Source organism: Amblyraja radiata, chromosome 8, assembly GCF_010909765.2.
Source record: "Amblyraja radiata isolate CabotCenter1 chromosome 8, sAmbRad1.1.pri, whole genome shotgun sequence".
Lineage (NCBI taxonomy): Eukaryota > Metazoa > Chordata > Chondrichthyes > Rajiformes > Rajidae > Amblyraja > Amblyraja radiata.
Genome location: NC_045963.1, coordinates 30,566,786 through 30,582,424, shown reverse-complemented (window position 1 = coordinate 30,582,424; position 15,639 = coordinate 30,566,786). Strand labels below are relative to the sequence as shown.

General features: G+C 38.3%; 1 protein-coding gene across 4 annotated transcripts in view; it reads left to right on the top strand.

Moving 5' to 3' along the window:
- Window positions 1-15,639, top strand: part of ppp1r21 (protein phosphatase 1 regulatory subunit 21) — a 62,732-nt gene that overhangs the window by 34,602 nt on the left and 12,491 nt on the right. For all 4 annotated transcript variants that reach the window (XM_033025487.1, XM_033025488.1, XM_033025490.1 and 1 more), the window contains 8 exons: window positions 1,121-1,257; window positions 4,072-4,164; window positions 5,725-5,852; window positions 9,490-9,642; window positions 11,026-11,118; window positions 12,895-13,149; window positions 14,044-14,079; window positions 14,496-14,612. In XM_033025487.1, the coding sequence (XP_032881378.1) occupies window positions 1,121-1,257; window positions 4,072-4,164; window positions 5,725-5,852; window positions 9,490-9,642; window positions 11,026-11,118; window positions 12,895-13,149; window positions 14,044-14,079; window positions 14,496-14,612 (1,012 nt within the window). The remainder of the gene's footprint in view (window positions 1-1,120; window positions 1,258-4,071; window positions 4,165-5,724; window positions 5,853-9,489; window positions 9,643-11,025; window positions 11,119-12,894; window positions 13,150-14,043; window positions 14,080-14,495; window positions 14,613-15,639) is intronic.

Here is a 15,639-nt window from a genome sequence, read left to right as displayed (position 1 = left end):
AATCTACTGCTAAACATAATTAATTATTTTTCTGAATTGAATCTAATAATACCAACTCAAATGCTGGTCACCTATGAAAATAAGAATAGTCCAAATTATGTATTCATATGAGTGGTGCATAAATATTACTTACGGTTTCTCATTTGTTTTAAACTCTCCTGCTTTTCACAAGATTGATGGACTCCAATTTATGTGGTGAAAATTGAGCAACTCTTTTAAATTATTAATTTATGAAATTTAGAAGATGGTTAATTGTTCTTCTCTAATTGCTCCTGAATTGTGGAGGCGGTTAAGTGGTAGCTAGATTGGTGGCCCTGGAGCCATTTAAGGGATTAACTGTGTAAGGACTGTGGTGTTTATATGACAGCCATGTAATTTCATGGTGCTTATTGCTGAGATTAGAGGTATTTGTTTAAAAAGCTCCAGATTGATTTTGTTACTGGTTTTTTAATATCGCCAAGGTTTGGAATTAGTCTCTTGATGAACGGTCCGGATCTTTTGTTACTAGTCCAGTAGCAGTCATACTGTATTTTAACACAGTAAATGAAAATAAAGTGTTTTTTCCATTGAACTAGATAAGTAACTTAACGAAATTGAGGTTCATCAGAGAGCAGTGCTATGAATAAGTTTAAACCAGGCAGGTAACTTCCTTTGTTTAACAAAAGGCGATTTGTCAAAAGGATGGATTTAAAATCACTTATAGCTGTATATAGCTGATTCTGATCCTGTCTTTAATGTACAATCATCATAACAATTTTTAATTACAGTACATTCAAGCTATGCAGAATTTAAAATTTGCAATAGGCCATTTTCTTTGTACATGGTTTCTTTCCAAGTGATTTATCGAACACCTGTTCTGCTTTACCTTGGGATTCGTAAGCATTGTTCACTTCTAGTTATCAATGTTCCATATATTCTATTGCTAATTCTCTTTAATAACACATGATCTTTTTATATGCATGCACATCGTCTTTTCATTGTATCAATTAAACTCAAGAGGAAAATTTGGTTCATTTAGAAACATTTCAGTTATGAGTGATCTGTTCAGAAACGCTTAAGAGTGACTGATTTGACTTGCATGCTGACAAGCATTAATTATTTTGCTTTATTGAACTGGCAGTTTGGAAGAGGAATGTGAGCATTCGCTATGCACAGTTAACTTGCAAGCAAGGAACGTGGAACTGCAGAGTGACATGCAAAAATTTACTGCTATCTTTGAAAAGCTGCAGGTTTACATAAGTCTCCTTGCTTTACCAAGTAAGTTCACAGAAAGGCATTGTTATTTTTTGTCATTTAAGATTTACACAACTGCCACATGTCCTCCTGAAAATATCCATCACCTGATTGATTCCATGGCTAGTTAGATGCATCTCAGTTTGGAGTGTAGCAGGACCAGAGGGTTGTCTTATTATGTACTTGTGGATTACAGGAGAGCAATGTTGTGGAAAGGATGAGTTGTGCTAATTTAATATTTGGCATGAGTCATTGAAAGGGAGATTTAGCTGTGCACAGGATTTATTTAAAATGTAGAAACCAACCTTAAAATAATTCAAACTGCAGCAAAATAATTAATGCAATCTCATATTGGTAAAATTCTTGATTTAGTTTAGATGAGACATAAAGCATGGAAATGAGTCCTTTGGCCCACAGAGTCCACGTCGACCATCGACCATAAGTATGATGTCATAGAGCAGAATTTGGCCATTCTGCCCATTCAGTCTATTCCATCATTCAATCATGGCTGATCTATCTTTCCCACTAAACCCATTCTCCTGCTTTCTCCCGTAGCCCTTGACACCCGTATTAATCAAGAATCTGTCTATGTCCTCTTTAAAACTACCCAATTACTTGGCCTCCATTGCTCTCTGTGGCTATGAATTCCACAGATTCACCACCCTCTGACTAAGGATATTCCTCCTTCTTTCTAAAGGTGTGTCCTTTTATTTTGAGGCTATGTCCTTTGATCCCAGATTCTCCCACTAGTGAAAACATCCTCTTCACATCCACTCTATACAGGCCTTTCACTATTCGGTAAGTGTCAATTTTGTCCCCCCCCCCCCCCCCCATCCTTTTAAACTCCAGCGAGTACAGGCTCAGAGCCATTAAACGCTTATCATATGTTAACCCAATTATTCCCGGCATCATTCTCGTAAACCAATTCTGGACCCACTACAACACCCACACATCCCTTCTGAGTTATGGGGCCCAAAACTGCTCTCAATATTGCAAAAGTAGTCTGACCAGTACCTTATAAAGCCTCAGCATTATATCCCTGTTTTTTATATTCTAGTCCTCTCGAAATAAATGCCAGCATTGCATTTGCCTTCTGTACTACCGATTCGACTTGCAAATCAACGTTTTAGGAATCCTGCACCAGCACTCCCAAGTCCTTTCTCACCACTGATTTCTGAATGCTCTCCCCATTTAGAAAATAGTCTATGCCTTTATTCCCACTTCCAAAGTGCACTTTTCTATGCTGTATTCAACCTGCCACTTCTTTGCCCACTCTCCCAACCTGTCCAAGTCCTTCTGCAGACTCCCTGCATCGTCGACACTACCTGCCCTCCATCTATCTTCGTATCATCTGCAAACTTAGCCGCAAGGCCATCAATTCATTCATCCAAATCAGTGTTATACAACATGAAGAGCAGAGACTCCAATACCAACCCATGCAGGCACCACTAGTCATCAGCAACCAACCAAAAGCCCCCTTTATTCCCACTCTATGCTTTTGCCATTCGGCCTCCTTTTTCCTTTATATACATAAAATTTCTTGGGATGATTCTTAATGCTACCTGCCTGAATTACCGTATTTCCCGGCAATGAAGACGCTATTTTTTACCCTAAAATAAGGCCTGAAAATTTACCTGCGGCTTGGAGGCCGAAGGGTAGATTGTTAGCCAAGAAAGATTGTTAGCCAAGATAGCTAACTTAGCCAAGTTAGCTATCCCGCAGTACAGTGGCTGTAAAAGGACAGCACAGTTGGGGGTGGGGGGTAAAGAGTTCCTTCCATAGCGTGTGGGGAGTTTGGCCCAGGTCTGCATAGTTGCGGGGAGGGCAGGAGCGTTGAGAAGGAGGGGGTCGGGGATTATGCCAGCAACTCGCTCAGTAGCTCGGGTGGCTGCGAGTGGCTGCCGGTACCGGAAAGTGGAACTGCAGCTAGACCCGGGGCTCGCAGGCAACCTGGGTGCTACAGTCAGTCCTGGGGCAGGCGACCTGGGAACTGCAGCTATTCCCGGGCCTCGCAGGCAACCTGGGCGCTACAGCCAGTCCCGGGGCTCGCAGGCGACCTTGGAACAACAGCTAATCCCGGGGATGCGAAGGATCTGGGAACTGCAGCCAGTCCTGGGGCACGCAGGCGATCTGGAAACTGCAGAAAACGAATCGACAAACACGAGAAAGCTGTATTCTTAGTATGTATTGTTACTCATTTCTGTATAATTAGTATGTATTATTACTAATTTAGTATGTCTTATTACCTCCATTTATTAACTATGGCGATAGATGTGGCCCGCCATCCACTCACAAGCATGGGTCCTGGTCCCTATGCAAAAAAGGTTGCCGACCTCCGGACTAAACCAAACCTTTGATCCTGTCCCGCCAGCCTTTTTTCAAATGTAGCAACTCAAAATGGGGGTGCATCTTCGACGTAGGTGCGTCTTCATTGCCGGGAAGTACGGTATCTCCTGTCCCCTGTGAAATTACTTGGATTTTGAAATCTGAAATTTGAAAGGTTGATTAGTAGAAACTCATAGATCAAAGTAAAATTATCATCCAAGTTCAAATGCCCATTATTGAATTACATCATACTTGAATAGGGGAGCGTAATAATTCTGCATTTTTCATTTATTTTTGGTAAAAACATGCCGAATACAATTTGTGTAGATAGCAAAATAGGGGTTTTTTTCTGGAACCTATTTGAAAGCTATATATTGAACAAACGGGTTAATACTGAATGAGTTTTGTGCTGCTGGTTGTCGAGGAAGATTTAAATAAACCTCTTTTACTGTTTTTAATGGTAATGTTTGAAAATTATATGTACTTTAACGTTATATCTTTTTTCTTTCTTAGGTACCAATCCTGAAATGTTGCTGCAGACAAACTACAATGTAGTTTTCACACAGCTTGCTGCTTGTCTGCATTCCTTGCATGATGTTATGAAAGGCAAGTCTAAATGCAATTATTGATGTGTCAGCTTGTAAAGAATGCTTGTGCTGATTTCTTCAGCCATACTCTTGTAAAAGTTTTGATGTCAATAGAATGTTGAATTATATGGCCAAAATAATACATTAGAAATAAAATGACTCAAACTATATAATATTATGTTCTGATTACAGTATGCCCCTGCATTACAACATTTCAAGTACAGAGGTTCACCCTTACGGAATTTGAGCTGCCAAGCCATTTTATGATATGGAATAAAAGTTTGCTCTTACAGATTTATGTGAAAAAAAGATACACAATATACACAGAGAAGTGAACTAGTTTACCAAGGACAACAATTGGAATCTGCCTGTTCACACAGAGGTCTACTTTGTAGATTTGCTTTGGAAACTGACAAGGCAGACTCTACTATTGATACCTCAAACATTGTGACATCTATTTCAAGTTAATTAAATCAATGCCCTTTCCCTTCTGCCTTCAATATAACCAGAATTCCTTGCCTTTAGACAATGTACCATAGAGGCATTACTGTTGAGACAAAAACTTCCCCTAGGAAAGCATCCCCACGTATAACAATGTGGCGGGGTGGGAGGGGAGAAGAGTTCATATTACCGAGAATAGTGATGCTGACTGTATTCTAGGAATCCAACCCTCGTGTCCATGGGTGTACACAGTAGTACTATTCGGGTGTACACAATAGTACAGTAGTAGTTCATTAGGATAAAAAGTCAAGCATTGTAAACTGCACAGAAAATAATTGAATATCTGAGTCCCGGTGTCATAAAGATGTGGGACTTGGAAAATATCAGTGGGGTTAAACACAGTAGGCATGGAGTTTTCAAAGGGAAATATATTTGACAAGCCTTCTGGAGATTTTTTAAGATGTATCAGAAGACATGAAAACCGATGAATAGGATTTTAAGAAAATCCCCTGAAGTTCATGTGAGAGGTCAGTGAATGCAAATAAGCTGCATGGTATGGAGCTAATTCATTGGCATGGATTGAAAATTGGTTGACAGGTAGGAAACAATGCAAATAAAATCGTTTAAAGTTATTGGGTGATAACTAGTGAGGTATCACTGGGATCAGTGCTTGGGGCATCAGCAGTTCACAATATATATCAATGATTTTGCTGAGGGAACAAAATGAAATTGGATAGCATTATTAAGAGGGTTAAAGAGCCAGGTGGTCCAGACAGGTTAAGTGAGTGGGCAAAAACGTGTTAGATACAATATATGAATGTGATGTTAACCATTTCGATTTTTTTTGTGATGTGTTGCTCCCTGCAGTGACTGAAACTCTGCAAAAAGATGGGACCGTTTTTAGTAGTTTCTAAAGGGAAGAAAATTAGTTTTTCTGAATAGTGATGGTCTTTTTATTGTGTTTATACTCTCTGAGATACTAACAATCCTATATCGGGATTATGCATCTTAAATTTTTATGCGTTTCATTAAAACCCCCAATCTTTCTGTGAAAGTGCAAAAAAAATATTTGGTAAACAAATATACTGTTGTGACAAATGTATTTGTATAGTTGATTGTTATGTGTTTTTATCTTTAGATATTTCAAAGCATTATAGTCGGAAGGTTTCATTAGAGCAGGAACAACCCACCATTACGCAGAAGCTTAAAACTACGAATGACTGCATTCTGTCTTCTATTGTGGCATTGTCGAATGTCACTGGAAAGGTAAATATTCATGATCGGGGACTGCTACAAAATTAGGAAAATGCTATCAATTTTTAAGTTGCTAATGTTCCTTTTTACAATAAAGTTATTATCTGATTCATAATTTGCAATAATAATTTAGTCTGTTGAGATGAGTGTGTGATCTGCTCAGTTGGCTTTGCAGCCTTCTGAGAAGTTCAGGATAGAAGTGACTGTTTGGTCCATCATACCTGTACAACTTCATCCATTGAGACTGCTGAGATCAGAAAGGGGTTCAGAATTCAAAACAAACTTGAAAATGTCCCATTTGAAATGTTAACATGCCTTTGGACTAAATTCTAATTTTCCTGATTTTATTCATAAATAGATTCTTAACAAAATTTTGAGCAGATGATTGGCAAACCAATTGCAGTAAAGTCACGTTAGAAGATTATGAAAACACAAATTGAGAGTAGTGGTAGGTAACGTGGCTACTTGAACTTGGTCTTGCATTAAATAAGATTGCGGCACAGCTGGTGCTAACCTGAACTCCACTTCCCTTAATCTTTCACATCCCTTACTCATTGCAACTTTATTGTAGCCTTATTGAAAGAGTTAGCTTCCAAATCTTTTTTGAATAGAGGAGAATTCCTTTTGCGAGAATGTTTTGTCTATACTTTCTTAAATGGATGACCCCATATTTTTAAATAATGACTCTTTGTTAAAGATTCTTCCAGAAGGAGATATATCTTCTCGGCATCTATTCAAGGCCATGTCTTAAATGTTTCAATTAAGTTGCCCCTCGTTCTTCTCAACTCCACGGTATGCAAGCCTACTCTGGTCAATCGTTTCTTACACACTTTATACTCCATTAGCCAGATCTCTGCCCAGTCACTTAGCCTATCTATATCTCTTTGTAGCATCCTTGTGTCTTTGCAATCTGCTTTCCTATGTGTCTTTTTGTGTTATCAGCAAATTGAACAATCATACTTTAAGTACCTTCATCCATGTCTCATTTATGGCCCTTGTGGCTAAGGGGATCAGAGGGTATGGAGAGAAGGCAGGTACGGGATACTGAGTTGGATGATCAGCCATGATCATATTGAATGGCGGTGCAGGCTCGAAGGGCCGAATGGCCTACTCCTGCACCTAATTTCTATGTTTCTATGTCTATGTTTCTATGTAATGCAGAAATTGAGGCTGTGGCAACTATTCTTAACAGCCCGCTACTCATTACATCTTGGCAACCCAAAAATGTGGTTTGCAAGTAAACTGATTTATGAGCGCTGAATTGTAAGCTCGAATTAACTGGCTGCTTCAGTGACCCACAAAAAAGACCCATTATGTCTATAATTTCCTGTTAGTCAGCAATCTTTCATTCATGGCAGTCGGCTAATCAATTGAAGCTGGAGAATTTTTTGGATGCACCGTCTTTATTTTTATAATGAGAACAGTTGAATGTTGTCTATCACTGCAGTTTCATAAAAACAAAAATACTAGCTTCCAGTGGGATACTTGTGACTGTTTTGGGCATAATTCTGTCCATGACATAAGTAAAATTGTGTTGGGGTGAAGGGTCACCCTGTAGCAAAATCAGATCTATTCATCATCTGATTCAATTGCAATAGGAAATGAGGGTCACTAAAGCAGTTACTTAATTAGAGCTTCCAATTTACTGATCATAAATCAACTTCTTCGCAAGGCACTTTTTACAAATGTGATCTTTCTCTTCCATTTCCCTCCACTGTCACAAATATGCAATTATTAATAATTATGTTTATGGCATTCATTGAAGTATGTGATTGTCAGCAGCTATTCTGCACAATATGCCAGTGTCATATTATGTTCAATGCTTTGCAAAATTCAATCTGTTGTGAGATGCTGGCTTAAAGGCTTCCACTTATTATTTTGCATATCATTATTTTGGGTGGATAAATTGAATTGGCCAAATGATCCTTTGCATGCATGATCTAGATTTAGTTGTTTAATGCTGATTAATTGCATATGCTGCTGAAACAAGCTAGAAAAAGCAGTTCTTGCATTGTGGATTGAAATATGTGGATCAATTATAAAATAGTTTTTTTGGCAAATAAAACATAATACAGGCAATATCAAAGTCGTGAAATGAAAGTAAGGAATATATGCATGCATTAAATGTTGATGATGAAATTGAGATATACCTAGGACTTAAACAAATATAACATGAAATGTATTTCAGAGAATCGGTCACTAAAATCAACAGAATGTTGAGCTGCATTGTCAAAAAAAGTAGATTATAAAATGGAAGGTGCACCAATTTTGACAGATTGCGCTTTGAGTGCTACATCCATTTTATTTTAAATTAATCAAGTTGAATGCTACAGAAACGGATATCGAGGCTTGACTTCGTTAGAAGTATAAATTATGGCAAATCTAAATTTTTGATCTGTCAAAAATGGTCTTGAATGAATTCTGTGAATTGGCTCTGCTGGGCCACATGCATGCAGCCTGTTCCAGAGCTTCTGTTGCTCGCTGAAAAAAGCTTTGCAACTCATTTGGTATTCATTAATTTATGCAATTCCTGATAAGAATTAACCAATATCGAATCTAGTTTGCAACTGTAACACTGAGTAATTTTGCATTGCAGATATTGCTTGGGGTTCCCATGCTCCGATAATTTTTTGAAGATTTTTAGAAAGGGAAATTTTTAAATACGTATTTAATTTTTGAATATGGTATTTGTGGATAAACACGCAAACAACAGAATAAGGGTAGGTCATTCAGCTCCTCTGACATTCAATAAAACCATAGGTGATATTTTACCGTGGCATTATTTTCTGGCAGAAACCCCTCATCCGTCGTTCTCTTAATATCCGAAAATCTATTGGTCTCTGCTCTTGACTATATTCAACAACCGTGCCCACACATCCCTATTGAATAGAAAACTCTAAAGGTTTACTTACTCTTTGGTGGCCTTTTGTTCTGGATATCTCAACAGATGGAAGCACCAATACTGTCTACCTCCCACACCCCTTACAAACTTTGTATGCTTCAATAAGATTGCCTGTCATTCCTCAACTGTGGAGAATATAGGCATAGTCTGTTCAATCTCTCCTCTCAACAAATCTGACATTTTAGGAATATATTCTGTTCTCTAAGTGCAAACATGTACTGTCTCGGGTAAGGAGATCAAACCCATATACAATATTCCAGACCCTGTGTAATTGGAGCAAGATATCTATTCTTGTTCTCGCATTGGCACTTATTGCAAGAGAATTTACAATTCGCCTTAACTGTTGAAGCATTAATTTGTGGAATAAATCTGTTTGTTCAGATAGAGTGGATTATTGGACAATTCAGATTAGTAAAACTAGTAATAAGTGTACAAACTCTTAAGGTATTGGAATAATGAGGGCAATCTATTTCACTTTGTATTTTGTCCAAGAAAGCTACTTAACAATTCCCATTTTTAATGAATATACTGAATAATATGATTGGCAAGTGAGTCTAATTTATCCATTTCATTCTAACTCTTTTCTTCACTGCTGTTCACAGCTTGTGAATCACTTGGGTTTGACTTCATTGTAATAGACACTGAGGATGCAACACTAATCAGAACATGTTTTTACTGCAGCAGAAAAGTATTGTCTTCTTGCTGTGCATTAATATATAGTTTCAGTCCACATTTCTGTGTCTCTAGATATGCACGTTCTTCAGCAACAACTTGGACTTCTTTACAGCTCCTTCAGTGTACAGCTCAAAGAAAGGAATGGGTGTAATAGACCCTCTCTCAGCAGAATGTATGTTGGAGAATAAGAAGAAAGCAGCTGCCTACATAAAGTCGCTAAAGAAGGTTTGTAAATATATTACGGTTAAACTAATTTGTGTGATTTCATGATACATATATTGCTGGGAATGGTCAAGGAAATAGAATAAGGAGTTGCTGTTTATTTTAAGTAAGTGTTTTTTGGTGCTCTTTATAGTTCTTGTTATGTGGCTGGATATCCTAGTCTTAAAATAAATTAATAAAAATTAAAACATTTTGGAGCAACGCAGCAGAACAGGCAACATCTGCAGAGAAAGTATCCATTTATCTTCAAATACTACTTTACCTAAATATTTCGAGCATCTGGTTTTTCAGCAACTGATGTTTTATTGTAATTATTCTTGTAATTGAAGTCAACATTTGTCCTAGATAACAAAAATAGCAATAATCTGGGTTGGGCATTTTACAACAGTATGAACATTGAACCTTCCAATTTTAAGTAATCGCCAACAATCTTACCCTTAACATCCCCCTCTCTTCCCCCCCCCCCCCCCCCCCCCCCCCCCCCCCCCACCCCACCCCCCCCCCCCTGGGTGCCCAACCTGGCCTCTCATCTGTTTCCCCCCCCCCCCCCCCCGCTCCACCCAAATCCTTTCCTTTGACTTCGCAGTTTGTAACTCTCAATATTTTTTGCCTCAAACCTTCTGTTTTAATCTCTAGCTTTTGTTCCAACCATCTGTCTATCAATAATCCGCCTGTGTTCACCCATTACCTGCCACGCTTTGTCCTGACTCTCCTCTCTCCCAGGTTTCTTCCTCCCCATGATCAGTCTGAAGAAGAATTCCGACTCAAAATGTCATTGTCCAAGTTCTCCAGCCATGCTACCCGACCTGCTGAGTTACTCCAGCACTTTGTGTCTTCTTTTGCAAACCAACATCTGCAGTTCCTTGTTTCTACAATCATCTGTATTACGATTGTCTTGCCTATCATTATCCTCTATCTCCACCTGTATCGATGAATCTGTACAATTTTCCAATGGCTGTTGCATATAATTTAGAGAATTTAAAAACCATAGCACATTTAATACATGAAATGTTTCAACGGTTTATCATGCGCTAAGGGTGGCACTAGAGTCATGGTAATAGGTGAACAATTTGGGAGCTGCCTTGTACTAATCAGTGCTTGATATGAAGTAGATTTTGATATACAATGGGAAAGCCAAAATGGATCAAATAAAGGGAAATCATCATTGGGTAACATCAGTGGTTATAGTAGCCAGAGGCAGCATTGATATTCAGAAGCTTTATTGACAAAGCATGAAATGACAGTGGTTTGACCACTAAGTCTCTTGCAGTATATACAAAATATTGGAAATCATATTTTGAATAGTTTGGGAATTTGTTGATTACTATTTTCTGTAGCTTTTTTTTAAAGTATTGGAGGTGATGCAATTGAATAATTTTGTTACAGTCTTGCCCAGAATCAGTACCATATGATGAGGCCTTGGCAAATCGCAAGACCATTGTAAGTTCCACTGAGAGCCGTGAAGGTCTTTCACAACAGGTAATAATGCATCTTGTGTTGCTTCAGGTTTTTGGCATAAAAGTTAATACTGAATTTTCCACTTGAAGTTATAAAATTAACTTGTGATAAACCTGTGATAATCTGTGTAGTTAAATACAACATGACAAATTTTACTTCATAAATGTTGGGAATGCTTTGCTGTATGTGGATGCATTCAATTCTTTCATTGACACCTGTTTACAATCCAAGGTAGACAAAAATGCTGGAGAAACTCAGCGGTTGAGGCAGCAACTATGGAGCGAAGGAATAGGTGACGTTTCAGGTCGAGACCCTTCTTCAGACTGTTTACAGTCCTAGCACACATCCCAGGACAGTAGGCCGATGAGTTGTTGCATGCCTAATCCAGAAACAGACCTTTTTGTTTGGAAGTTTTGAAGTGACGAAATTGCTCTTGAAGAGATGCATATGTATCAATATGACTCTTGAATAGAGCAATAAGTATTGGCCTGACTACTCCTCAAAACATTTGCTGTTAAACCATGGATTTTGTAAATCCTGGAGCCCAAGTAAACCTTCTTGGCCTAAGAGTTGAAATTCTCTCCACAATGGTCGCTCAATAGAAATTTCAAGCACAATCCATCAAAGGGTAGCTAATATTAGTGTGATTCTGCTTAGCTGGAAACCAGACTGCATCTATTGATTAATGTGACTTGGACTGAGTATAGTTTGAATCCAGTGAGGAGGATTTCATTTGAGGACCAGCTTAGGTTCTAATTGGATTGTTGTTGTGCAGTTTTCATTCAGACTGTGCAACTTTTGCCAACATGTAAATGTTGATTTTGAGTTTTCTGGCTTTATTTTAACACATTACTTCAGTATCCTGTAAGCAGTAATGCAAATTGCATTAGAAGTTCAATTGCTATGTTTGGCATTTCTTTGGAATGGAAAATGGTGCATGTCGTTGTTGCCCCTTGACATCCCCCGCCACACCTGATTCAATATTCCGGTCATGTGTATGAATCCTTGCCCGTTGATTTCCGATAGAGACCTTTAGATTGTGGGGAATCTGATGTCATTCAATCTGTCTACTTAATCTTTCCATTCTTGATCAATTCCAAAAGGGTTCCATTTTGAGTTAAAAAATGGAAATAAAGGCAGTAATTACTGGAAGTATTCGTCAGGTAATATCTCTGGAGAGAAGCAGTTAATGCTTCAGTGTAATAAAAAGGAATCGCAGATGCTGGGGTATACCAAAGATAAACACAAAATGCTGGAATAACTCAGTGGATCAGGCATCATCTCTGGAAAAAATGAACAGGTGACATTTCAGGTCGGGGCCCTTCTTTGGAACCAAAATGTTTTGGGTTTGAAGAAAGGTCCCGATCCGAAATGTCACCTATCCATTTTTACCAGTTAATGTTTCTGGTTGTTGCTATTTAATGAAAGGACAACAAACTGATATGTTAATTGTTTATCTCTCCAAAGATAGTGTCCAACCTATTTCCAGAATTTTTCACTTTATTTCAAATTTCCAGTTTCTGCGATTTCTTGCTTTTTAATTACAAATTGACTAGCATTGCTGTCATTGACTGTCGGAATTAATACACGGAGTCTTATTTAATTTAAAGGGTGGTTTGCATAGGTGCACTTGTTGTAATTCTCAGACGTGTTGAAAAACAGGGGATTAAAGAGAAGCTATTGATGACTATAATTCCCAGATAGCAATCAACCCATCTCTATTTCCTGTAGTCTGAAAGATGGCAAAGTTACCTGAAGAAGGAACTTTTAACCATGAAATATTTCCAACTTCTGCAGGTGCAACAAAGCCTAGAGAAGATAACAAAACTGGAGCAGGAGAAAGAGCACTGGATGCTGGAGGCTCAGCTAGCCAAAATAAAACTGGAGAAGGAGAATCAACGTATAAATGATCTAGAAAATCAATACAGATTTACACATACTGGACAGATGCCTTCAATTGATTCTGGACAAGCAAATGGTTCAAACAGCACAAGTGAAGATTTGGACTGTGTTGAAAAGGACTCCAAAGAACCCGTCAGAAGTACAAGTCTCGTGAGTGATGCTCTGTTTTTAACTTGAATTCCAAATCAGTTACTTCCTGAAAATGACTTCAGAACTGCATAGGAATTCAATATTTTCTAATGCCTACCACATTGGACATTACATAGAACAGAAAGGTACAGCTCAGAAATAGACCCTTCAGCCCACAATGTCTGTGCCAAACATAATGCCAAGCTAAACTAATCTCATCTGCCTATATGTGATCCACACCTCTCCATTCCCTGCATATCCATGTATCCATCTAAAAGTGTCTTATAGCCACTTATTGTATCTGCCTCCACCACCAGTCTTGGCAGTGCATACCAGGCACCACACACTCTGTAGAAAAAAAATCCACACACCTCCTTCAAACGTTACACTTTTCACATTAAAACTATGCCCTCCAGTCTTTGACATTTCTGCCCTGGGAAAAAAGTTCTGACTGTCTACCCTATTTCTACATTTGAGATCATTATAGAGAGGGAAACCTAGTTTATTTTTACCACCCTCCTGATCCCTTTCCTTCCTTCTGTAATTTCTACATCAACCCTCTGCAACATGTTCAAATTGCCCAACGGCTGAAATCACTTCTGGTTCATGGTATATATTGCGTGAGAATATTGAATCCTACAAGGCCATATTTGTCTTGTACTGAGCAGTAATTTACGAACTGATCCATCAGGGAATTGCAACCCAGTCTCCTGAATGCAGACAATTTAACTATTTGAGATCATAATTTAAAGTGTATTTCATTGAACAAAAAAAGGATTATTTTAAAGATGTTTCATCCCAAATTTACTCCTTCACATTCTATTAAGAGATCGCCTTTTCCACATGATATCTATTTAACATATTGGTGGTTTAAATTTGAACTTTAGTCATGATTTGTAATTTTTTTGTTGCTAGGTTGGAATGCTGTCCACTTACATGAATGACAATGAGGTACAGTGATATAATTCAATTTCTTTCACAGTTAATTGAATTAAGTGTACCAGGAATGTTTGTGATTCCTATGAATGCACAAATGTTAGATTGTGACCAAGATACAGAACTTAAAGATAAATTGCGGGAATTACATTGTGCATGTTATCAGTTTAACCCATTAAATTGAGCAGTTTAAGTTGAAAAGGATGTAAAATTTATTTTGGCTTTGTATGACCAAGATACAGAACTTAAAGATAAATTGCGGGAATTACATTGTGCATGTTATCAGTTTAACCCATTAAATTGAGCAGTTTAAGTTGAAAAGGATGTAAAATTTATTTTGGCTTTGTATGGACTAACTGTTTCATGTTGCTGCATAAAACATTTTAATGTTGAAGTGAAACGCACAGCATATCCCATTCGTGTGCTCCTAGATTCCAGATGAGGAGTCGCGGGAACATTTGATAAAAAGTCACTACATGATGAGAGTGGCAGAGCTCACATCGCAGCTTCAGATAGCAGATAGCAAGTCGGTGCATTTTCATGCAGAGGTAAGACTAATCTAACAGGTTTTTGCTGTCGGGCACTTTCACATCTTGACCTTTTATCACTTTTGTTCAAATTTGACACCTGTTTGCTATCCTAGACCTCCACTGGTAGTCATCTGTGATCCTGAGGGAATGCCTAAGAAGAATTCTTGGAGGGCTGTATAGTCTGAACTGGGGTTATCCACTGATAATTAAACAGTGTTCCTATCCATTCACAACTTTTCAGCAAATGAACAATTCTCTATATTGCAGCATTCACACAGAGTTTGTTAAGCAACATTTTCTAAAAGTGTCAGATGATAACCATATCCAACTAAAGGTCTAACAAGCTACTCCTGACATTCAATTGTAGTACCATTTGACAATTCCCCAATATCATCATCCTGAGTTCAACATTGACCAGAAACTCAACTGCACCAGTTGATACCTGGTATAGTTGAATATCTTGGCTATAAATGCATGTTGATGACTCAACCTTGCAGTACACCAATGCTTTTCCAACATTTAAAAAATGAGCTAAGAGCATGATGAACACTTGTCACTTGCCTGAATGAGTGTATCTGATAATTCTCACAAAGCTTAACTTCATTCAAAGCGAAGCAGCCTGTTTGATTGAAGCTACAGTGCGTACCACCTTTAAAATCACTCACATTAATTGACCTGCCGAACCCATGGCCTCCATCAAGGACAGGGCCGTAAGCCACATTTGAATGCTGAGCCTGTATTATATCTCCAAATCACACACCATTCTGACTTTGAAATATTTTCTTTCATTCATTATCATAGGGTCAAAGATGTAGAACTCTACCCAACAACCCTCTGGGAGAGCTTTTACCAACATTTTAAAATGACAACTCGCCACCACCTTTTCAGAACATTTAAAGATGGGCGATAAATGTTAAGGGGCTGTCCCTCTGCGGCGACCTAATCTGTGAGTTTAGACAAGTTTGCCCTCGACTCAAACTCGCAGCATGGTCGACACGAGGTCCTATGAGGTTACTGGAACTCTCCTTCATGCTCGAGGGAGGTT